This window comes from Daucus carota, chromosome 2, assembly GCF_001625215.2.
Source record: "Daucus carota subsp. sativus chromosome 2, DH1 v3.0, whole genome shotgun sequence".
In the NCBI taxonomy this organism is placed as follows: domain Eukaryota; kingdom Viridiplantae; phylum Streptophyta; class Magnoliopsida; order Apiales; family Apiaceae; genus Daucus; species Daucus carota.
The window spans coordinates 51,798,206-51,815,451 of record NC_030382.2 but is presented as its reverse complement, the minus strand read 5'-3'; the positions used below and the strand labels follow the sequence as shown (position 1 = coordinate 51,815,451).

At 34.0% G+C, this 17,246-nt stretch overlaps 1 protein-coding gene across 5 annotated transcripts; it reads left to right on the top strand.

Annotated features, from left to right (window-relative positions):
• The first annotated feature begins 657 nt into the window (after positions 1-657).
• LOC108205995 (protein ANTI-SILENCING 1) lies at positions 658-16,902 on the top strand. Of its 5 annotated transcripts, none has more exons than XM_017376148.2 (14): positions 658-774; positions 1,732-2,118; positions 4,872-5,037; positions 5,148-5,821; positions 5,940-6,083; positions 7,436-7,462; positions 9,721-9,813; positions 11,860-11,938; positions 12,065-12,155; positions 15,609-15,708; positions 15,810-15,926; positions 16,045-16,120; positions 16,243-16,294; positions 16,377-16,902. In XM_017376148.2, the coding sequence occupies exons 2-12, from the start codon at positions 1,768-1,770 to the stop codon at positions 16,093-16,095; spliced, it is 1,893 nt and encodes a 630-aa protein (XP_017231637.1). In that variant the 5' UTR covers positions 658-774; positions 1,732-1,767; the 3' UTR covers positions 16,096-16,120; positions 16,243-16,294; positions 16,377-16,902. The 5 variants fall into 5 exon arrangements, with proteins under 5 accessions (XP_017231637.1, XP_017231634.1, XP_063944133.1 ...); XM_017376145.2 differs by having other exon boundaries at positions 4,869-5,037; XM_064088063.1 differs by having other exon boundaries at positions 4,869-5,037; positions 16,229-16,294.
• The last annotated feature ends 344 nt before the right edge of the window (positions 16,903-17,246 follow it).

Below are 17,246 nucleotides of genomic sequence, written 5' to 3'. Positions count from 1 at the left end.
AGTTATAGACCGCTATCTCACGGATTTAAATTAGATGTTTTTGTGCACAATCAATCCAAAAAAAATTGGAAGAGGGTGACAATGTAAGAACATGATTACTTTTCAAAAAAATAAACACAAATAAAATTAAGATCCGTCGTTCTTTAAATTGTTAATTACGTGTAAAAATTTATTTTCATTTTTTAACCATGAATTATACTCCAATTTTGCAATTTTATATATTAGTATGATATTACATCAAGATTTTTATAATATAAAATTTATTTTATCTTACAAATATTAATTTTGAATCATTAATATACTTTTTATAGACAGCTATAAAATTATTGCATTTTACAAATATTAATATTGAATCATTAATATAATTTTTATAGGCCGCCGCAACGCGCGGTTTTTCAACTAGTTTAACTAAAAATGATATATAGATTATCTTTTTTTTAAAAATATTTCCGAATCAAATATTTTCAAGAACACCAACAAAAACGGAGAAGACATATGAAAAGTAAAAAAGAACTAAAAATTGTACTTGCAATAAATAATATGTAAAAAAAATAAAATCAAGGTCGATGTTTTTACTTTTTAGACTAGTTTCCTGCGGTGAATCGATTAATCTTTTACCATGTGATTGAGAATAAATAATTAGGGCACGAGCCAAACAAACCGTAAATTAAATTATAATTACAGCACACCCATGTAAATAAACATAAACAGGCGCTTATCAATCACCGCCAACTGTAGCTCTCTCCGGCGAACAATTTTGCCACCGATTTCTTTGTAAGTTCTCCTCATGATTCTAGGGTTTCATCTTGATGCATGCCTCACATAGAATTGTCAACTGAGACTTTACTTCTCTCACTAATTAATTAATTATACTCTCCCTCCCCACTCTCTCCCTCTCTCTCCTCTCTCTGTTGTGTTGCAAGGACTTGTGATTGAGTTATCTGACGAGTGGGTATAAAAGTCCGGATGTGATTCTTGAATTGCTACAAATTCGTAGTTTTAGAGGCACAGTTTTCAGAACTTCACTATTATGTACTAGATAAACTCCTGCTATGTATAACTTCAAGTCTCCACTTCTCTGACTGCTATGTAGTCTCTCTTTAAACATGTACATATTGCGTGTGTGTGTGTTGACATTTGCATGTTCATTGGTCTCATATGTTGTGTGTATTTTCACTGCTTATGTAATTTATTATGAAATTGAATTTGTGGAAGAATTAGTTTATAATTGCGATTTCTTCCCGCGCTTGCTACTATATGATTTAGGGTTTTCGGGGTAGAACTTGCATATATCTAATCTTATACAGCGAGTTGTGAAGTTTTTTTTTCCTGGTTTAGGATTGCGGTGGTACTTTTTTCATTCAAGGATTTGGATCATATGGGTAATATGAGTTTGCACTGTTGCCATGAATAATGTATTGATGTATGTGTTTGTAAATTGTAGATGATACAACTTATTAGATTACTTTTTGAGTATGTGGGTTTTGTATTAGATATCGTTTGATTACGAGTCTCTGTTGTCATGAGACATGAGCACCTATTTTTGTTTTCACAAAATAGTTTAAATTGGTTACAGTGATATATTTGCCAAAAACATGCATCTCTTCATTTGAGAATAAAGCCCCCCATCATTTTAATGGTAATCTCAATGCTTTTTTCGCACCAAAAAATCAACTTCTCTGTTATATGTAAAATTTTGTACGTGATGATTAAAGACCCTTTTGTTTAAAGTGCCAGGACTTTGCAAAGTGAAATAAAGAGACCTTTATGGCGATGGTAGAAGCAGATGATGTTTCAAACCTGGAGTTCAGCTGGGGTAAAAAGAGGGGAGTTGGAGGAAAGAAGAAAGAGGTCCAGTTCTACGAGTCTTTTACTTATGATGGTGTTGATTACAATCTCTATGACAGTGTATATATGCTCAAAGAAGGCGAGCCTGAACATTACATCGGTAAATTAATAAAGATATGGGAGAATGGGGACAAGACAAAGAAAGTGAAGGTTCAATGGTTTTTCCAGCCTTCTGAAATTTTAGGATGGCTGGGAGATATGCGTGTACTAGAAAATGAAATTTTTTTAGCTACTGGTGAAGGCGTTGGTCTTGCAAATGTTAATCCCCTGGTATGTGATCATGCACTTAAGACATTCTTCTGCCTTATATTTCTGTTTCACATAATTTGTTGGCACTTTATTCCTAGCTTTGTAGGCTAGCGGATTCCCTCTTCTCTTCTTATCCTGCACCACTGAGCCTCAGTGGAGGCACGAGTGCCTGAGTATTTAAAGTGTGCAATTGACCATACAAAAAAAAAATGATATTACCAAAATATCCCAATAAACCTTTTCCTTTTATGCTGTCAGATTCATTGCGCCCTCATAATTGGGGAATTATTTGTCTATAAAATTTCTATATGTTAATTGAAACTAGCTCAATTTCAATAACAAATCATTATAACGAGCCAGACAATCACTATATGTACACACACTTATTACCCATCTTAGAATCAGCAAAATAAAAATTTAAATTGTGAATTAGGTTTCTCAGAATTTCCAAACTTAGATGAGTAGGGAGGTACCAAATTTATTTCTAAATATATGACAATATAGTGTATTTGAATCAATTGTATTCATATGAAGTTAAATGGTCTATCTTATTTAATATTACTAAAATCAATTAAAATGCTAAACATCATATTTTGAAAATTAGTTCAAGCAGTAATTCCAGAAGACGGAATGGAAAGATCCTAATCTTGACTCGGTTCACGGTCTATCTTTAATAAAAGGAATGTGCGGTTCACGGAACTGTAGCCTGGGCCTTCCATTCAAAGCTAATAACAGTTCTCCTTCCCACCTTTGCTTGCACTAAGGAGGGCAGGGTACTTAAGCAGTGTAGTGAGAAATGTGATGTGAGGGTCTGAAAAATAAATAGGTATTCTAGGAAATGCACACGTACATATTACTTACAAAATTCGCGCTATTACAAACTATTTAAATTACTAAATCATCTCATTGAATAACACAGATCACCAAATTTAGATATAAAAATAGCTTTTCTTGTAAACACTATTAATACAAATCAACTTCACGATTAGAGTTCTTATCCATATAATTACAAATTGCCAGCCTTTAAAGCGTTAAAGCATCAAAATAAATAATTCAACTCACGAGATAAAATAACTAAGTTACCCGGACGCGGGTATGGGTATCGGACACGAGTACAGATCCAAGAGTCAGATTCGTAGTTTTAGAATAATTAGGATTCATGGACATGGATCCAGAATTAGACTCGAGTACGGGGACTTGGCACTAAGCTTCACGCAAGAAAAACTTTATATAGACCGATTTACTGTACATTCATAAATATAGTGTCTACCGCACATAAATCACATACCCTGGAAGTTGAAGCATAAAATCAATTATGCAACATAGAAACAAGTCATTCATGGATCTTGATCTCTATAAACAAGTTGAAACAAGGCCTTAGTTTTCATTTGGACCTGGGATGTTACAAGGTGAGGTGTCCGGTTGTAATAAGAAGGATCCGACACAGATTCCATACCCACACCTATGTCATGTCAGGTGGACACGGGTATAGGCACAAAAATGGGGAGTCCGGGTAACATAGTAAAATAATACGAATCACTAAAATAAATAACTGAATTACCATTTATACTTGTTTAAATTACCTAGTCGGGCTTTTAAATAGCTGACATATTGTTTTTTATTATTATTTTAATCTTGGTTGTACATTCAGAAGTTAAATGATACTTTGACAATATGGTGCTTGTTTCAATTAATTCAATTGCACTATTATGTAATAATTTTATTTAATAACAGTTTATATCGAAGATCAAGTCTTAAGTGATGAGTCGAGACTCAACTCATCATAATTTAAAGTTCTCCAAATAATTTCATTTGGGAGGCAATCATAACCCAAACTATTCACAATTTATATCTTATATATATGGAAGTTCTAATTTCAAAAGGCACATTATACCCAATCCATTAATGTAATATTCATGCCAAACAAGTGCCAAGCGCTAGCTAGAGTCTCACTATATGGAATATGTACATTTACATCATTCACATCTATACTGATATGAGCTTTAATATGGAACTTCATAAAAAGGGTAGGAAGAATCAAAAAATTACAAACAACAAACTTTACATAGCTAAACAAAATTCAAATTTATTACCTTGATTACGACTAAACTTCATAAATATTCTGTAATCATTATGTAATTTCAAGTATATAATTGAATAACTAAATTCCTGTAATCGAACAATGAAAAACCTATATGAGTGGAATAATATCGAATTTGCTTGAGTAAATGATTTCTTCTCAATTACTAAATTTGCACTCAGCAAGTTACAAAGAATGAGATTATAATTAATTTTAAAGAATCAAATACACCAACAGAGATATATGAACAGAGATATACAGAGAGAGATTCGATTTACAATTGGAGAGGGAGAGGGGGAGGGAGGGAAGGAGAGATCATTACTTACAATCAAGATCGAGCACTAGAGATGCGGAGATCGAGCACGACATAAACATTTAGAAATTGTAGGAGAGTGATGATTGTATATACATCTTTGATTTTAATTTATTTGCATAAATAAAATAGCAATTGTATATAAAATGTGCGGTCAAGATAATATCAAGCCATTATGAAATGAACGATCAGGATCAGTTTCTATTTTCCATTTTAATTGTAGTTTCTATTTGATCGAAAGCGCCCCCCCCCCCCCCCCCCCCCCCCCCCCCCCCCCCGTGTATTGAATCTTTGGTGCATTATCTTGAGTTTTTCTTTTGGTAACGACCATAAATTCTTATGTTCTGCGCTTGAGGATTTTGATTGTCTTATTATTAGGAGGCTATTGCTGGAAAATGTAATGTTGTTTGCACATCGAAGGACAGCAGGAACCGCCAACCATCAGAGGAAGAACTTAAATTGGCTGACTATATATTTTACCGTACCTTTGATGTCGGTCTATGTACTATTTTGGATAAAATGGATGAGAAAGTTGGTGGGACTGAAGGTATGTATATATATATGTTCAGTTCTATTCTGTTCGTTCTGCATCAAGTAGTTTATGGTGCTCTGATTATTGAGATTCTTCATTCTTTTGTTACTATTAATATGGTACAGTAAGATTTGTCTTTAACAAAGAAGAGAGTGAAGCTGCTTGTGCTGTTCCTGGACATATACCTGATGAAAACAAAGAAAAGAAGTGTGCTGTAGTTTGTAATGGGACACAACAGATTCCTAAAGAAACTGCTCCTGTCGAGTCGAAATCTCTCATTACCAATGGGGATAATGATCAATCCATGGCTATCAATGATGTGAAAGATGTTACAGTGAAAGGTGAATACTCAACTGATTTGAAATCTGTTGTGACAGCTGTCGAGTCCAATTGCTTGTCCACAACTATTGAAGAACCAGCAAGTCTCTTGGGCAAAGAAGTTAGTGGTTCCAAAGCTGGCGCTGTGAAGGATGAGTTTGAAATGGCTACCGACACTAAGGTTAAAGCTGAGAAGAGACCACAACCTGCTAACTTTTCCAGCGACACGGAGGAAAAGCCTGCCAAGAAAGCAAAAAAGGATGATGTCATTAAATCATCTGTTGACAAGAGCAGGAACGATACCCAGAAACTGATTAGTAGAGGTAATGATGTCAAAGCTATGTCGACAGCAGCTGATGCTCCTGCAGAAAACGCCAAATCTGGGCATGATGTACTTATTAGGCAAGAAAAAGATAAACCTTCAAAGCAAGGAAAGGTGGACTGTTCCAGTAAGGAGAAGACTATCAACAAGACCGAGAAGGTAAACCTCTGTATTGATTCGAAATGTGCAAACAAAAATAAAATAAAGTGGTTCTCTTTTGAACTTCTTATGGGGAGATAACGAAATCTAAGTTTACTATGGATTCTTTGGATTGTAGGGTCCCTTCAACAAGGAGAAGCTCGGTAATAAGACGAAGGGTCTTTCAGGTGGTAAGTTGCCTAGAAGGCCTGCTTCAGATATTGAATGCAAGGAACGAGAAACTGCTGGCAAGGTCATCAATGTTACAGGAAGACCAGATGTTGTAAGTTGTGTTGACACAGAGAGAAGTTTTATACATGTTTTTTTTTCCCAAGCCTATTTTTACATTTCATAAAAGCATACTTTAGTAAATGACAGATGGTTAAAATAATAGATGATTTCTTATCACATAATCTTAACAATAATGATGTATTCTTCTCATGGCAAAATAGCTATTTACAATATCTAGGGGGTGTAATTATCTGACGTGGCAAGAGCCACATAAATAAATGTTAACTATGGTTGGAGATTTAGTTTTTTTTTTTTGATTTTGATTTTGATTTTGATTTTGTTAGAGCTAACCTGAAAATATTCCGAAAAAATTACTGGCAACCTAATAAATCTGTATGTTACCCTGAATAGTCACTACACATTGCAATATATTATATACACTAATAAGACATCGGGAAGAACACATTGAAAGCTGAAAGCACCTTTTACTGTTCATCATAATACTAATGGTTTAGATATAGTCCCTTCTGTGAGACTTTTTGTCCATCGTTTCTCCTCAATGAGCTTATATTAATAATTAATTTTCACAGTTGTCAAGATTTATGAATAGCTTTCCATTGATCTCTGATACCTTGGTGCAAAAATTTCTTGCAGTTGACAAACTTTTCTAGCTAGACCATCTTCTGTGTACAAGCTTCTATACTGGGGTCACACTTTATCGCATCTGGCAATAACAGAGCCAGTAGTATTTAGCCAAAAAAGATTCCCCTTCAAATTTAAAATACCTTAAATTATTTATTGGGCTAATAATGTAGGACACTCTTCATCTCAGTTTACCACACTGCTGACCCTAATGGGCTGCTGGAGAATATTTTCATTGTTATGAGTGTTCTTCGTTAAGCTTGATTAGAGTTATTTTTCTACACTGTATTTCCTGTAGGAGTATTCTTGTAAGAGCTCACAGTTGTGACAAACTGCTAATTGACAATTGCTAATAAATACACAAAGAGACTATTATTGATTGTATAATAATTTGTCTGCCCAAGGAGTTAAAAACAATAGTTGAGATATGTTTTAATTCTATAGTGCTGTATGTTGAGTATAAAATATAAAATTTACTGTTCATCTTCCATGTTTTTGACCCTCCTCTGTTTCATCCGCCCTTCCAAGTTGCACTGATTATATATTTATAGCCCGCCTTGTCAAACATTCTAGCGGGCTTGGTCTTTTCTTTTGTTGGTCTTCTACTACGAGTTAATATAAGTTGCAATCTGTTTATTGTTACACATTTCTTTCACAAATATTGCATTTTCCAATGTGCTACCCATGCCTTCTATTTTTTTTGGCCCAGTGACCTTTTAGGTCTACATACTTCTCACTTGTTATTTTTTACATGCTTTGCAGGACAACAGCAAGTGGTTTAGGCAGACTGTAAGTATATCTCATCTTCTAATCAACTTTGTCTGCACTTCGACTTTGTTTTGTTTAAGTTATGTTTTTGTGCATTTATCATCTTGCCAATTTTTAATCAGGTTTTATTACTCCTTCACCATCCAAAAACATTTTCTTTGTTCCTATCTCAAATTTTGTTTTGTGTGTTAGTTTTAGAGCAGTAATTGCCCTTCTGTATGGACTATTAATCATTAAACTCTTTCTTTGTTTTGTCCCCTCATTGTGGATTGCATGAGTTTGGTGCAATAGACTGTCAGTCACACCTTTCTAAATTAGCGATCTACATCTTGAACTGTCTGCGTCATATGAGCGTCGTATGAGAGGAGATTATTATTTAGTTTCCAGTTGTTCTATAAAACATAATAGCCAACTTTGTCTTTCTTAAATGAAGTGTTGTCTACTTGCCGACCAACTTGTTTACAGAGAACCATTATAGTTGCTAAATGCATGCTTAAGCCTAAAACCCAGGAAAGAAGTGGACTGTCGCTTAAAAAAGCACATTTTAAAATACAACGATTATGTGTCCTTAACAATACTTTTTTCTAGTGCTTTAGGCTTGATGAATATCCGTGCTTTTGGAAATAAAAATCTAATCTATAGGTTCTTCTAAAAAATATTGCCTCTCTTTCACTCTTTAAGTTTCTTACATTAATACACACCACACATATATTGTGTGCTTATATGTTTTGAAACCATAACATATTAAAAAGTATGTTATACAATATATATATATATATATATATATATATATATATATATATATATATATATATGCATAATAGTCGTGTTATATTATTTTGGTTGTTGCCTTGGTGATGCAATGCTGACACAATGATAACCATGACTGAGATTGTAGGGTTTACTGGCCAGTGTTTTCTTGCTATCAAGATTTGAAGAATTAATTTTTGGCTGTTGCACTTTTGGCCTCTCTTTTACTCTTTAAGTTTCTTACATTAATACATACCACACATATATTGTGTGCTTATATGTTTTAAAACCATAACATATAAAAAAGTGTGTTGTACATTATATGAATAGTAGCCGTGTATACTTATATTTTTTTGGTCATTGCCTTGGTGATGCAATGCTGACACAATTATAACCATGACTGAGATTGTAGGGTTTACTGGCCAGTGTTTTCTTGCTTCATTGGCTTTTTTGACTTTTAAATGGTATCAAGATTTGAAGAATTATTTATTGGCTCTTGCACTTTTGGACTAATTAAAAAATTTAAAACGAGTGACTGAGGGATTCGGTTCATTATGATAGTGGTGCGTGCGGTAGATATTAAGGTTATACATGAATAATTAAGTAAAGAAAGGGATTGTTTGGATGGAAGAGGTGATGCAGGCGGTAGTCCCGTTCTGTCCCATGTTGGGTACAGAGAATATTGGATATATGCAATAAAATGTTTTAAAGAATTTAAATTTTTCAAAAAACTTCTTTTCCATTTGAAAAGAGGAAGTCATATTCTCTTAAATCATAATGTTTTCAAAGGGACTTGCCTCTATACAGTATTTTATATTCGCTAAACTAATCAGACCGGAAAATGACAAAAGTATATTTTTGAAACTATGCAAACACTGAAAAATTAGAAACTCAGAAATGTATAATCTCATTACCAAACAAATGCTACGATACAAATGGTGCCTTAAGGTGAAAAGGATATATTTTTTTTACTCTTTTAATCCATTACTGGTCAAGTGTTTATGTGCAACTTTGGCTTGAAATTTCGCTCGTCATCAACTATTATTTTATTACTATTGAATTGGTTGCAGCTCAGGAACAACTCAAGTGTGATCTGGGTATGTGATGTGATGAGGAACGAAAGTGATGAAGCTGGTTATATATGTTGCTAGTTATTTTAAATACATTTAATGTAGAGATAAATAGTGTATTTATCTATATATTTACATTATTTTTCCACCTTTTTAATACCTGAGAAGTTTAACTTTCAGGTCAATTACAAAGCATCTTAGTTGGAATTATAAGTGAATATGTTTATTAGTATAATATGATTAGTGAAATGTTTCTCACATGAGGCTAAGCTTTTTCCACTATTTTCATTGCTCATGCAGTAAGCCTATAGCTTTAAAATTCATATCCCTTTATATAGTTTATGTGTTTATTTTTTTCCATGATAATGTTATACGTTCTATTGTTTTGTATTTCATATTGCTTTGACATTGGCCTATCTTTATTCTTGTTATTGATAGACCCTTTCTTTTCTTATTCAGCCATTTGAGGACAGATTTAAAACTGCACAAAAGGACGGTACAACGTTAATGCTTCACAACTTGGACCCTGAATATGTTTCAGGAGAAGTAGAGGTAATTCTAATATATGATGGAGTGCATATTGTTCCTTTTTTTGTAGTAAATTGCATTTGCTCTTACATATATTAGTCCCATGAGAATACATGTACTTGTAAAGGCATGCACATTTCCACATCAATAAATCGTCCACAGTGAATAAATGCCAGAACACAGTAAAGTATTTTATGTGTTTTTGTCTGTGATTATTCATATTGTTAAATACATATCTGTGAGGTCACTTCCTATTTGGATTCGTAATAAGATCATACCAGAATCTGTGCTAATTTTTATTGGAGCAATTAAAACTTTAAAATCCACACCTTGTGGGTTTTAAAATCGTTTGGGAGGTGTGTATGGCTGATAGGTATCAAATAATTTTAGACATAAAGTGATTTATCATGAAGTATAAGTATACCATTTTCCAAATGAAGTAGATTAAATTGTGGGTTTTTTATGTGTTCCAAGTGTATATTATATTTGTTAAGTATTTGATTGATAAATAGTTTGGTAGTGTTGAGGACACATAATGGTTTTCTCCTATCAAGTGGCTTTATAGCCACTTTCAGTCTTACTGGATATATCCAAGGTACGTTGGACCATGCTTTCTGTAGATGATGTCCTAGTTGTTGAGCAAGTGAACTCCACATCAAAATTATGGAGACATCGGTCTTACTAGATATATCCAAGGTGAGGTACCTAGGACCAGTAGATGTGTTGAGACAAGAAGTCAACTCGATATATTTCTGTAGAGTGCACGAAATTCACATTCAGCAAGTGTATGACTTGCTACGTGTGCCACTGGAATGAGAAACTAGTTAAGATACCTAGGATCCATTTAGCAAGCAAAAAAAATTAATTGAGATAGGTAGTTACGTCAATTGTAGAGTACAAAGCCTTTGGTAATCTAATCACTAATATAGTACAATAAGCTTCTTAGCTTTCAGTTATTTCTTTACTCGGCGATCTTGTATATCGTATATCAAAACTGAACAGAACTAAAGATAATCTGTTGGTCGGTACTATGGGTCTTATGGGTTCCAAATACTATATTGGTTAGCTTGTAGTTTGTAGGGCATGAATTATTATCTATACTAAAACTAAAATATTAAGTTGAAGTAATGATAATCTGTTGGTCAGTACTATTGGCCTTAGAGCAAGTCCAATGCTAGATGCTATATATCTATTGCTATTGCTATAATATAGCATCAAAAAGTGTTTTTTGGTGCTAAAATAAAACTTGCACTCCAATGCTAAGTTCCATAACTAGTTTCAAATCTAACCAACTCATTAACTTTTACCTAACTTCTATATAGAACAAACTCATTAACTTTTACCTAACTCATTAACTCATTAACTAGTTTCCAATTTCTAGTTATTGATGATGTGGCAACATGGATGGATCCATCTTTGGTTTCAAATATAGAACCAAGGATGCATCTAAGCATGGATGCATCCAAATATAGCACCCCTTTGGAGTTGAGTTTTTTTGCTTTTGATGCTATAATATAGCAATAGAACCAAGTATAGCATTGCATTGGAGTTGCTCTTACGGGTTTCAAATATGGGACTTGCAAGTTTAAAATAGTATAATGGTTAGCTTCGAAGAAATGAACTTTTTCATGAGGCTTTTTAATATTCAATTAGAAGTCACTATTATAAGGGCCTTGGGGAGTTGCAAATTAGTATTACTATAATAAGATTCCATTAGAATAAGGATTATAATAAGTCCATTTAGGATTATAATAAAATACTTTTTTGAATGACAAATTTGTATTAGAAGACAATTTGTAACTTTTTTTTAATAAAACTACTTATATAATTTATTTAGAATCAACTTTATCTTATGAAATCTTGACAAAAAAGAAACTTCATCATATAAACTAATTGTAGTTGTTAATTATGAAGGCTCTCTGCACAGCTGGACCCATGCTTGTCCATGTTTACAATAATTAATTGAAATTTCTGGCTTCCCTAATTGGGATGTTGAATTTCCATTTCCTTGCTCTTCTTTCTTGAAGATATATTTAGTTTCTTTTATTAACCAAATGTGGCTTTCTTCAGGAAATTATTTGGCATAGTTTTAAGGAGTATTGTTCGGCAAAAATGGTGCAAGGCACGAAGATCTCTACCCCCCACTCTGGTATTAAATGCACCAAAATTTGTAGTTGTGTAATTTTTTCCTTCTTTTTTAAAGCTTCTAGGTAAGAAAGAATGTTATGTTAAGTTTTGCTTTTGAAAGTTATCATGTTTTGTGAAAATGACCTAGGTCAAGCTATAGTTATATTTAAAACGAGGGAGGGGACCCAAAAAGTCATGACAAAGTTGATTGAAGGATGCTTGATGCTACCGAATGGAAGGTATGCATGGATCTAATCAATTCTACTTTTTCGCCTAGTTGAAATGTTCGAGGAATAAAATAAATTCTACTTCGAGTTATTTAATTTTGTTGCTTAATGTTAGATTATAATATATGACCATTATAAGCCCCTCCTTCAAACACCTTTTCCTTCTTGTTGATGCTCGGACTTTTTAATTTCATCTTGTCTCAAATATCCGTGTCGAACACTCGACACTCGAACATGAGTGTATACACCTAAGTTTTTCAGACTAGGGTATGGACAAATACAACATATATCCGAATGTGAGATTTGGCATTTTAATAATATTTGAGACACGGGGACACTGTCCGAATTTTGGACATGGGTACGAGGATATGACATTTTTTAAAATTTAATTATATTTATATGTATATACTAAAATAAGTAAAATGTATAAAACTTCCATAACAATTCAACCATTTATTTTATGCAATAATATTGTGAATTCAAGGAATTAATTAGTTACTAAATTAATTTTACTGCATGCAGTACAAATCGAAATTATTACTAAATGTAAATCATTGAAATTGAAAGAGCGGGAACCTAGTAACAATAGAAAATTACTAAGAAATGAATGTGGACATTATTCCGTTCAGGTGCATTCCACATTTACATATGTATATATATACATATACACAAAAATATAAATCTGTACAATAGACTTTATTCCGCTCCATCCCCCCCCCCCCCCAACTTCGTCGATTCGTGAGTCTGAAAAAATATTAGCTTCAATCATGCACAATTTTTGTTGACAACTTGGAACTCTCTCCGCTGACTCGCAAACTCTCTCCGCCGACTTGGTGGTTAAAATAAAAGTTCTGATTTGAGGAACACGAATTTGAAACATAGCCCGTGTCGTGGCGACGTGAGTATGCCCCAGAATAGGCGAGTCGGAGTAATATAGATGTAACTTGGACATTTATATAAGGAGAAAAATATGTAAATTTATTAAAATGTTGCCTAGTATTAGTCTTGGAGATCTAGGACACTTCCAACCAAAGTTCAATTATTAAAGTTAGGAGGGCTAAACACTTAACATAGTAGTAGCCGAGGTCCCGAGTTTGATCCCTCATACCCAAATATTTACTATAAAATGTGGACACTAAGATATATTGTTGCACGATCGGTGCCAAGCGATACGCTCTTCAAACCAAGAATTGGCCTTCATTGAGAGGGAATTATAATACGTGATCATGGTAACAGCCTCAACCCTGTGATCTGGGATGACGGGTAGTTTGACACTTAAACTTAAAAAATTTAAGTGTTTGTTGATTAGATTAGCTCTTTAATGAACAACCAGGTTTGTTAAATAGGTTTTATGATAGAAAGGACCATAGCGGTGCAAATGCCAACTGACTAAATTGAAACCAAAAAAAGGCCCTACTTAAAATTGTCCCTGTTATGACAAATCCGATAACGGGTCCACCCTCGGCCCACTCAATCAGGGTTGACAAAATCAGACCCGACTCGACAACCCGACACAAATTTGACCCTCAAAGTATGAATTCGGGTTGGAGTTTTTGGGGCTTGGGTCGATTTCAAGTTGACACAAAATTGACATGAAAAAAAATTGGGTCATTTTTGGATTGATTCTGGGTTACCGAAACTGACCCGAATCAATCCGCTAGTGATCAAATACAAACTAAAAATCTTTTATTTCCCACCAACTCCACTTTCATCTCTCTCGTCGATCCCACTTTAATCTCTTCCATCCCCCCAAGCTGACCACCGCTGCCACATCCGCCAATCCGCCATCACTACCCACCCGTCTCACTGCCCCCGATTTCACCATCATCGTCACCACCTATTCCCCTTTCACTCCCCCACCATCACCACCTATGTCCTTTCCCTTCCCCTCCCTCATTCTTTTTTCGACGACCCCCCTCTCAATCTCTTGAATGACTAGAACGATGTCTTGGATTTTAGTGTTGTTAAAGCTTTGATATAACTGTTGATATATTTACAAAAACCGATGATTATTAGTGATATTAGTTTCAGGAAATATTGTTTTGTGTTACAAAAATTTGTGATTAAAAAGTTAGTGATTTGTTTGTAGTGTTGTTACTGATTGGAGATAGCTCAGAGATATTGATGATCTGGTTGTAGTGTTAGTCATACTGAAGGTGATGATGTACTGGATGTTTGTGATAATATATATCGGAGTGTAATATTTTGAAAAAGCGGGCTTATAATGTTTTGAAAAGTAAGTGGCAATTATAAACTACTATGGTAATTGTTTGGGCTAGGCTGCTGGTTTGTTGTCTGTAGAATAAAGGGGTTTATAGCAGAACAAGACTATATATAATATAAAATGTTAAGTAATATTAAAGTACATATAATTGATATTACTTATGTATTGTTTATTATTTAAATTAATAACCACTCAATTTTAACCTAATATAAATTAATTTATAAGATTATAATAGTATTTATTTATTTATTATTAAGGAAATATAATTCTTCCGTCCCACCCAATTCTTTATGTTAGGGCTAGGCACGGAGTTTAAGTAAAATGTACAAAGTAGTGCGAAAGAGTAAGAAAAGTGGGTAAAGTTGTAGCATCTATCAATATTTAATTAATAGATTAGGAAAGATAGATGAAAGTAGTAGGTGAGATTAGTGTTCATATTATAAAAGTTTACTATTTTTAGAAAGTATGGGAGGTAAAGAATGAGAGGGACATCCCAAAATGGAAGTGTAAAGAAAGGATGAGATGATGAGAGTATTTATTAATAAATTATTATTATTTGGGGTCGTGGTCGGGTTAGCCGTGGGTAGTTCCGCTTGGGTTTGGGTTAGGTTAGAATGTTAAAGTTTTGGGTCAGGTTCGTGGTGGGTCCAATTTCAAGAAATGGATGGGAGGGTGGGAGTTTTTATTAATGAATTATTATATTTTCAGGTCGGGTTTGGGTTAACCATAGTAGTGCGGGTCGGGTTCGGGTTGAGTATTCTTACCATTAAAATTTCGGTTTGGGTTGGGTCAAATTTCTGTCCCGCACCCGACCCAAAACCTGAAATTACCCGCCCGACACTCAATCGACCCCTGACCCACTTGACCCTCCCTCACCTAGGCTCCAGGCCCAAGAGCGTACCACCTAGGCCCGCCTCGTGGTGAATCCCTGAGCCCCGTAACCCGTCCCATTCTCTTTGATAGCATTAATTTCTATTTGATTTCTCTTTAACCGGTTTCTATTGGATTAAGACCCTCTATAGATTCGTATTAAGTTCAGAATTCATTATTAAAATTAAATCCCAATAAAGTTATAATACTATTACACTTTCGTCTGCATTAGAATTCTATCAAAATTATAAATATTATTTAATTTCAACATTCTATAAAATCATTATTTATTTGTTATGTCCAGCCTGTGCCTTGCGCGGGCTTTAGCCGTGCTAGTAATGTAATAATGAGTAAACCTTTTCTCTTAACAGGCCACTTGTTTGTAGCACACCTTCTACCTTTCCAGGAAAGCAGACCACATTTTATGGTCACCTTGTTCTTGACAACAAGACTCAAGCACAGAGGGGGAAGGTACTGCATGCTGATATACATGCAGTTTTTACTGACACATTGTGGTTATCTTGGCTTTTCATATATATGATTACAGTCCCTTGGTTTTCTGTATTATTCAGAAAGATGCTGTATCCACTTCACATTGCTCACAACCGAATACAATCGAATATGATATGGCTATGGAATGGTGCTTGCTGCAGGCAAGATCTGATAGTTGGTGGAAAGGTTTGCACAAGGTATGAAACAAGTCTGGTCCATTTTTTATATAATTGAAATTTGATTGTTCCTTAATATATATATGTGTATACAAATTTGTTATACAATCCTGAAACTGTTCATTCTGTATTCTTGTAGCAACAAGGCGAGGAGTTAAGAAAACTGAAGGCGACTTTGAAATCAAAATGAGCATCAACTGCTTACCCTTTTCATGGTGAGTAATTTACAAACGTTGGTAGGTGTATGTGACTATACACTCATTTTCTACTTTGTTAGGTAAGCTAGCTGCTCAGACAATGCCAGTGTTATACCCTAATTTAAGAAGCTTAATTGTAGGAATCCCCTGTGCGTTTCTTTCTATTTTGGGGGTGATGACTCACCTAAGAAGGTAAGGATACACCCACTGCCCTTATTTACGATCCTTTAGCTACAAGCATACATTTTAATGTAGTGTCCTGATTCTGCTTCAGGTCGGTGTTCAATATGCTAAAACGTTGTGGCCTTAGCTTTACTAATACAGAAGGCTGGTGATTATTTGTCTGTGCATATGTAGCATACCAGCTTTGCTAGTTTTTTAGTGTTATATTCGATGGAGATTCTCTGAGTTTGTTCATCTTCCTTATGTTCAATTAGTCAATTAGAGCATGGAGTTCTTAAAGAAGATTAAGATGATAGTTACTGATGTTGCATTTCTCTCGATTTCCTTCTGGAATATACATAGAGTCATGTTGTAAAGATACTCCAGTTTGCACTTTGATATTTGCATGGATCTGGAGTAGATGGTTGGAGCTGTAAAACCCCCGACTTCTATAAGCAAATTTTGATATCTTGGAATCGAATGGAAATAGTGAAGAATTTTCAAAATTCTCCAAATTTTAAAATGTTTTTAATTGCTCTGAACAAGCTGATGGATGAATTCATCTGCGTTTTGAATCCAATAGATGTATCTGTGGAATATAGCTTTTCTTGCATGCATATTTATTTCAAATTTTTTTAGTCGGAGTTGGATTACATTGGTTTACACTCCTAGTTGGTTTAAAAAACACAGGAGTTTGTACGTCCATCTTCCATCAAATTTTATGGTAAGAGAAAGTCCGGATGGTATTCTAAACTAGAATTTAGGTCATTCGATAAAAAAAACACTTGATTCGACAAACAACCTCAAATAAGGATTTTCTTTCCTTGTCTTATCCTAGATTTTATAATAAATTATTTCTCACATTTTCTTTCTCTCTTTATTTTGTATTGTCCTTTGATGATAAAAGTAAATTTTTAATAATAAAATAATAAATATATAGGGAAGATAAGTCATATCGTTAGAGTTGAATTCAAAATATATC